Here is an 8518-nt window from a genome sequence, read left to right as displayed (position 1 = left end):
CTGTGTTTGTGTGTGTGTGTGTGTGTGTGTGTGTGTGTGTGTGTGTATGCACTCATTCAAGCAAGAATGCTGGAGCCTAACACACACATACACACAAGGATGGGGAAGTTAAAGGAACAAAAGAATGTATTAGGCAGGAAGAAAGATGTGTAATAGTAGTATTAAAAATGTGTAAGTGTAAAGGTGTCTGCGTGTACATATAGAGATACTTGCACAAAGTCTAAATAGACACATTTCTCGAATTCCCTAGCCTTTATTTTTCTCTATTTCACCCAACAGATTATGCCCTTGGTTAAAAAAAAAACTTAATATGCTACTAGTTTTCAAAGCCACCTATATTGCCAATGTTTTAAAGGTGGAAAGTGAGAAAGAGAGAGGAAAAGAAGGTAGTTTTGAAATGGCTACTAAATCATGTTGCTATGTGTAGGAGGACTAGGAGAGAGAGAGAGAGGAAATATAAACAGGAATAGAGAACAACTAAAACTACCTGGAAAAAAAAAAAAGGATGCTCTAGCCAACCTTTTGTACTGTCTTCTCAAAGGCTTTTTCTGAGTTTACTATTTCTTGGCTGACTCTTTGGTCTCAATCTTAAAGCTGGGGGAGGGGAATGGGCGGGGGTGGGGGGGAGGGCAAGGGCTGGCAGTACTATATAAGTGCATCAGAAGGAATTTTAAAACGACATTATTGTTGCTGGCAATAGAGACTCTGGTCATTCTACTTTTAAAAACAAACACCAGCATCTGCTTTTCCTGGAAACTTCGCTTTCTGCCTAAACCTTGTGCATTTTGTCTCCTGTGAAAGTGAAAGAGAAAAACGCGGTGTAATAGATCCAGATGCAAAAGAAAGCCAACTTGGTGGATGGTATTAGCTGTGACGAGGCATTGTTCATTGCTGCCTCTCGGTTACGTTTAAAGCCTGAAATATCACGAGATCCATTCAATGATCCTTCTTTCATTCAAGGGACAAAAATGTAATTTGCTGTAGCTCTGATTTCTTGGATGGAAATGCTAGCCTTAGATTTCAAAGGCAAGAACTAGACATCGCGGTTTGTACACACATTGATTAAGTTGAAGAGCGGCGATTACATCTGTGCTGAGTGCAACAGTAGCTCAGGGGCTGACTTTTCAAATCCCAACCTCCTGAGTTACAGACTCTCTTAAATAGACTTCCTTAATTTCCGGATGCACTTCTTGAAATTCCCAATTCTTTTCAAAATTCCTGGGAAATTACAAAGAAGATGAGGGTGGGGGTGGGGAATTATGGCCGAGATTTCATCTTGTCAGGCAAACTACCTTTTTGTATGTCTGATTCCTCTGTTTTTATCTTTCTGTCTTCTTTTTTGAGCCATACCTGCTCGTGCCATCCAGACCAGAGCAGGGGAAGCTGAACTTTTGAATGTGAAAAAAGAAATTATTGTATAATTTTTTTCTTGCAGGCTCAGAAATATCCGTTTATTCTTTTAATCACGCGGATGTGTCTATTTTTGGAGGAACAAGGAAACACATAAATGCCTGGGTTGCATTTATGTTGTAGTTGCAAACACCGAACAGTTAAGATTTTGCCGAATTTTGCAAAGCAGCCAAGGGGCCGCCTTGGGATCGTGGTAATGCGACTGGGAGGACCCTTGCTCTCATTTGGCAATATTTTGGATATCCTTGAAAACTACGCCAAAATATGCCTTAATTTGACTAAGAAGAGGTTAAACCACACTGATTTTCATCCAAAGTGATTTTGTTAAAGCAGATGCTTGACTTTGATGGAAAAACTGGGAGTTGTGGAAGATTTACCTAAACTACCAACCAAAAGCATCACAAACCACTGAAACAGTCTGCATCGTACATCAGCACTTTCTTTTCATTGTTATTACGTAAAACCTCTGGAAGCACCTTGGGCGTTTGACATTTTCTTTTCTTTGCTGCAGGAGGAAGCAATCTGCTCCCTGGAATTCTGACCTGTGGTGAACAGGACCCTGGCAAAGCCTTTGCTGGGGACTCTTGGACGATCCCGCCTCCAATCCAGTACGGTTAATTGTGGAAAAGTGTACACATTTCTGGCTTATCTATGCTTTGTTATGGGTCTGACGTGAAACTACCTCCTCCCCACCCCACCCCCCAGCAGAGAACCGAAATCCAGTTGAATTGTTACAGTGTTTCGGAGCTGGAGCCTTGAACTGCTTCCTTGGTCAAATAACTTTGTTTCTGGTTGTAAAAAGGCATTTCAGGGAAAAAAAAAAAAAGGAAAATCGAGAGAAATTCCAAACGTAAGTCCGCACTGGGGTGGTTCACGGGGCGGGTTTAAGTTTGGAGCTCCCAGCCGGTCTCCTTCCCCACTCCTGTAAGGGAAATACCAGGCTATTCTGCACATTTTCCCTTAAGCTCCATTTTCCAAAAGGAAAAGGGGGTGGGGTATCTCTCTTTCGGCTTGATAATGTTTTTTAAATGCTTTTCTTTGAAATGATAATAGCTGTATCGGTAAAATGCAAATAAACGAAAAAATAGGCAGTATTTCTTTAAAGGCGAATATACGGTGCGGTTTTTTTTTTTTTTCTTCCTTAAGCGTACACACACTGCTTCTGTTGAAGTCTGTGAGTCAGGCTGTTTCTGAGCTCCGATAGTTTAATGGAAAGATTTATATACCGACTGTATTATTTACTTTGGGAGGGGAGGTGGCAGTATAAGGGTATGCTAATTAGTGGGAGATTTTGGGGGGAAGGGGTGGAATATCAATTTTTATTGCATCACCTGTCAGGAGTGTCCAATCAGCGCTGGCTTTAGGGGAATTAATTGATGAAGGTGTCTCCGGACGAGCTCACTTCACTCTGTCATTTTATTTGTAGCTAAAGCAGCGGCGGGAATAGCAGCTGCATTTCTTTTCTCTTTCTCCCTTCACATTCCATTATCATAGTGCTCCAATGGAGAAGGAAGGAATAGAGGGGCCCAGGTACTGATCTGCATCGGGGACTCAGACCAACACACTGGCAGATCAGAAACCGGATGGTTTTTTCCCTCTTTTTTAAAAAAACGAAAACAACAACAACAAAAAAGCAAGAACCAAGTCAGTGTAATTTCATGGGGTTCCCCCCCCCAATAATTTCGCCTAGAGTTTGGCACTTCCTTCGCCGGGAATAACAGTCTTTGTTATTTTATTAGCAGGATGCCTTGAGACACACGCAGCATCTGGCGGAGGATTAACATACATACATGTGTATGTATGCGTCACGTATATATTTACTGCAAATGGTGGGGATCATTTAGTGCCCGAGATGGGAGACCTGAAGTCAGGTTTTGAAGAGGTGGATGGCGTGAGGCTCGGCTACCTCATCATTAAAGGAAAGCAAATGTTTGCCCTCTCCCAAGTCTTCACAGATCTGCTGAAAAACATCCCGAGGACGACCGTGCACAAGCGCATGGATCATCTGAAAGTGAAGAAGCACCACTGCGATCTGGAGGAGTTGCGGAAACTCAAGGCAATCAACAGCATCGCCTTCCACGCCGCCAAATGCACGCTCATCTCCCGGGAAGACGTGGAAGCGCTCTACACCTCCTGCAAAACCGAGCGCGTCCTCAAGACCAAGCGCAGGCGGGTCGGCCGGGACCTGGCCACAAAGGCGCCGCCGCCAGAGCGCGCCGCGGCCGTCAGCCCCCGCCCGGGATTTTGGAAGGGCAAGCACCAACTTTGGCGGGGCCTGAGCGGAGCCGCGCGGCCCCTGCCAATCAGCGCGCAGTCCCCGCGCCCGGGCGCCGCCGCAGCGCGCCCCGCCGCCCATCTACCTCAGATTTTTAGCAAATACCCCGGCTCGCACTACCCGGAGATCGTGCGCTCGCCGTGCAAACCCCCTCTAAACTATGAAACTGCCCCGCTCCAGGGAAACTACGTCGCCTTCCCCTCGGACCCTGCTTATTTTCGGAGCCTGCTGTGCAGCAAACACCCGGCAGCCGCCGCCGCCGCCGCCGCCGCTGCCGCCGCCGCCGCCGCCGCCGCCGCCGCCTATTACCAGGCATCGGCGGCCGGGCCCCAGCCCAAGGCAGCGGCGGGCGCCGGAGGCCCGGGGAGCCTGACCTATCGCTGCAAGCGCAAGCGCGGCGGCGCCAAGGACTGCCTGCTCGCGCCCCACGTCGGCGCGCGGCGCCTGCTGCTGCTGCCCAGGTCCTACAAAGCCAAGGCGGCAGCGGCGGCGGCGGCGGCGGCGGCGGCAGCGGCGGCAGCCGCCGCCGGGGCCACTTGCCTGGAGAGGTTTCATCTGGTCAACGGCTTCTGCCCGCCTCCGCACCACCACCACCACCACCACCATCACCACCACCACCACCACCACCGGGCCCAGCCGCCGCAACAGAGTCACCACCCCCCTCACCACCACCGGCCGCAGCCCCATCTGGGCAGCTTTCCCGAGAGTTGCAGCAGCGACTCCGAGTCCAGCTCCTACTCGGACCACGCGGCCAACGACTCGGATTTTGGCTCCAGTTTGTCCAGCTCCAGCAATTCTGTGTCCTCAGAGGAGGAGGAGGAGGAGGGAGAGGAGGAGGAGGAGGAAGAGGAGGAGGAGGAGGGGGGCAGCGGGGCCTCGGATTCCAGTGAAGTCAGCTCGGAGGAGGAGGACTCGTCCACCGAGTCGGACTCCAGCTCCGGCTCCAGCCAAGTGTCAGTGCAGAGCATCCGATTCAGGCGCACCAGCTTCTGCAAGCCTCCCAGCGTGCAGGCGCAGGCCAACTTCTTGTACCATCTGGCCTCCGCCGCCGCTGCAACCAAACCCGCTGCTTTCGAGGATGCCGGCCGACTTCCCGACCTCAAGAGTAGTGTCAAAGCGGAGTCGCCGGAGGAGTGGAATCTGCAGAGCTGGGCCCCCAAAGCATCTCCGGTGTACTGCCCGGCCAGCCTGGGGAGTTGTTTCGCGGAGATAAGGAACGATAGGGTATCTGAGATTACATTCCCACACTCTGAAATTTCCAATGCTGTAAAGAGAGCTGACCTGACAATTAACTGCCTGGCAGAAGGGGCCTCTTCACCTAGCCCAAAGACAAACAATGCATTTCCACAACAAAGAATACTCCGAGAGGCTAGGAAATGCCTACAAGCAACTCCTACTACACACTGTGCTGATAACAACACAATAGCTGCTAGGTTCTTAAATAATGATTCTTCAGGAGCAGAAGCAAATTCAGAAAAATATTCCAAAATCCTTCATTGTCCTGAATTTGCTACGGATTTGCCCTCTTCGCAGACTGATCCTGAAGTGAACGCTGCAGGAGCAGCAGCAACTAAAGCCGAGAATCCCTGCACTGACACAGGCGACAAGACATTGCCATTTCTGCACAATATTAAAATCAAAGTAGAAGACAGTAGTGCTAATGAAGAATATGAACCTCACCTTTTTACAAATAAGCTAAAGTGCGAGTGCAATGATACAAAGGGTGAGTTTTACAGTGTGACTGAGAGTAAAGAGGAGGACGCCTTGTTAACCACAGCCAAGGAAGGTTTTGCATGCCACGAAAAAGAAACTCTTTCCTTAAATCCACTGGCTCAAAGTCAGGGCCTTCAATGCACTTTAGGTACTCCAAAACCTGAGGATGGGGAATATAAATTTGGTGCCAGGGTAAGAAAAAATTACCGGACACTAGTACTGGGAAAGCGACCTGTCCTTCAGACACCTCCAGTCAAACCAAATTTGAAATCAGCTAGAAGCCCTCGTCCTACAGGTAAAACTGAGACACATGAAGGAACACTGGATGATTTTACAGTTATAAACAGACGCAAAAAGGTAGCCAGCAATGTAGCATCAGCAGTGAAAAGGCCATTTAATTTCATGGCAAATTTTCCTTGTCCACCATCACTCATTATTGGGAGAGATGGGGATTTGTGGCCGGCGTATTCCTTAAACACCACTAAGGATTCTCAAACTCCTCACAAGGCCCATCCTATATGGAAATGGCAGCTGGGCGGTTCTGCAATACCTCTTCCACCTAGTCACAAATTCAGGAAATTTAATTCATAAAAATGTTTTGGAAGATATTTTCTTGAACCATATTACCTTCCTTTTGTTGTAAACTGCACAGGATGGTTTGTACAAGTCCATTAATGTGTTACACCCCCTTTGGAGTCCTGGTTTATCGCATTTTGAAGACAGAAATCGGATTACTTTTTTTCCGTTGCGGGTTTTTTTTTTTTTTTTTTTTTTTTTCTGGAGTAGGGTGGGGGCGGGGTGGGAGAAGGGTTGGTTTACATTCCACAGACTACTTCAGGCTAAAGACTCAAGTAAAACTCAGTTATTACGGTAGAGCTGGAACACTTTACTGTTTCAATGCTAATAATGCACCCGGTACCTCAATTCAACTGCTACAAATAAATGTCAAAAGGTTGAATAATAAATATTACAATGAGCCATTAAGTTTATGCACTAGATTTCAGAGCTGAAAGTGTAACTGTTAATTCAGTGAAAGTTTGTTAGGTTACATGGTTACACAGGTGAGGTGAGGTAGCAAGAAGTTTCTGTGAGCCCAAAATGTTATTTTCTGGAGCTCTTGTTTGTGGGGTATCTTTTTCTTTTTACTCCCCTCATTCCCTCTCCAAGAGTAGTTGCACTTAACTTTTTTTTTTTTTTTTTTTTTTAGTGGAAAGATTGGGGTATGAGTCCTGATTAAATGCTAGTAAAAGCTGCCTCATGCATACTGAGTAAAATAAATACGGAATTGTATTTTTTTTTGGAAAGGATGTGATTTTACTTTTAAAGCCACTCCTTGCAACTGGAAAAGTCCGTTTTGTGTTCTTACCCAAAGGTTTTTAATAAGGTGACTCCTACTATTGTCCTGCTTATCTTGTGGTCTGAACAACAATTGAAAATATATATATATATATATATATTTTATATTATTTTTTTTTTTTTTTTGGAGAGAGCCTCGCTATGTCGCCCAGGCTGGGGTGCAGTGGCACAATCTTGGCTCACTGCAACCTCTACCTCCTGGGTTCAAACGATTCTGCTGCCTCAGCCTCCTGAGTAGCTGGGATTACAGGCGCGCGCCACCATGTCCGGCTAATTTTTGTATTTTTAGTAGAGACGGGATTTCACCATGTTGACCAGGCTGGTCCCGAACTCCTGACCTCAGGTGATCCGCCTGTCTCGGCCTCCCAAAGTGCTGGGATTAAAGGTGTGATCCACCATACCTGGGCTGAAATATTTCTCGTAATAGCAGAATATTTCATGGTCGAACTCTTGATAGTGACAAATCAGTAAATACAACCAAGAAAAAGAAAATGAGGGATCAGAGTTGCAATACCCCAAATGAAAAATAACAGTTTTTTTCAGGGCTTTTTGGTACCAGAACTCAGGCACTTGGATTTTATTACCTTATACTTTTTCTGCATCTCTCTAAAACTTCTGTTTTCAGACCATCCTGTGTATAGAGCAGGAGAGTTTCTACTGCAAGTGACAATCAGAGGTGACTATCTATATTTGCACTTAAAATCAAAGTAGTTCAACATGCAAATGCTAGGGTCTAGCCCTGGGTAAGGGCCATGCTGGTGTACTGTGTTGTGATGATGGAAGCAGTAAATCAAAATTATGGAAATTTGCACTGTTGAAAAGCATGCTTTAGCTTTATTTTCAATTAAAAACACTGTTTAAAATTCCTGGTTCCATACATTTCTACTTATTCCAGATTGAAGAACGGTTAACAGGATTGAATGGTTTTGTTGACATTTTCACTTGTAATGTTTTTGCCTGAAAGAAATGCATTTATTGGGTGTAGTGTTTTGTTGTAATACTATGTGACGAGGCCAGTCAGGTTCTGTGCAGAACACTGGTGGATTTCTTTCCAAGTAACAACAACACTTTACAAACTTGTTACAAATCTAGTAGGAAAAGTTTCAGTCTTAAGAAAGTGAAGCAGAGATCAGTGATTGTTTTAATGAAAGTTGAATCTAATAATTTCTGGCCCACCTCCTTTAGTCTGACAAATTATGTATCTCAGATCCTTGCTATCTTGAATCTAAGAAGTTGCATCTATAGATCATAAATCACAAAACTAAACAAAACACCAATGAAATGTTTACTGTGTGAATTTAAGTCACTATTTCTCATGGAAATTCAGTCTATTGTTTTTGTTTTTCCTTAACCTTTTAGTTCCTATTCCCTTTGAAATTTTCCTTTTGTCTATAAATGTTTCAGATAGATCTGGATGGCCTCAGCCCCTAATTGCTGAATATGCTCTGTGGTTTTCCTCTTATTGTAAAGGACCGAGGCTGAGAATACCTGCATCCAAATACATTTGGATGGAGTAAACAGATGCTTTCAACTGCCTTCCTTCCTTTCCTTCTTGAATGTTGCCATGCCAGGTGTAGGTTCACTGGATTCTTTTTTTACTGGAATGGTAGATATGGTCAAAGTAAAAATTTGGGGATGATATCCTTGAATTCTTATTTGTATATAATTCCAAAGACCAGTCCATGTTATAGTTAAAGCCCCAGAAAGCTAAACAATTGGCTTCATAGTCTGAGTTCTTTCCTCTTTGGAAGGCAATACAGAATT

General features: G+C 45.3%; 1 protein-coding gene across 1 annotated transcript; it reads left to right on the top strand.

Moving 5' to 3' along the window:
* The first annotated feature begins 3187 nt into the window (after positions 1-3187).
* SKIDA1 (SKI/DACH domain containing 1) lies at positions 3188-6143 on the top strand. Its single transcript, XM_032163407.2, has one exon. The coding sequence runs from the start codon at positions 3263-3265 to the stop codon at positions 5987-5989; it is 2727 nt and encodes a 908-aa protein (XP_032019298.1). The 5' UTR covers positions 3188-3262; the 3' UTR covers positions 5990-6143.
* The last annotated feature ends 2375 nt before the right edge of the window (positions 6144-8518 follow it).

The sequence above is a fragment of the Hylobates moloch genome, unplaced genomic scaffold (assembly GCF_009828535.3).
Source record: "Hylobates moloch isolate HMO894 unplaced genomic scaffold, HMol_V3 SCAFFOLD_2, whole genome shotgun sequence".
NCBI lineage: Eukaryota > Metazoa > Chordata > Mammalia > Primates > Hylobatidae > Hylobates > Hylobates moloch.
The sequence above is the reverse complement of the archived record's forward strand: the minus strand, read 5'-3'. Positions and strand labels throughout refer to the sequence as shown.

Excerpts from the sequence above, each read along its gene's own strand:
- SKIDA1 (XM_032163407.2), top strand. The coding sequence starts at position 3,263 with ATGGGAGACCTGAAGTCAGGTTTTGAAGAGGTGGATGGCGTGAGGCTC.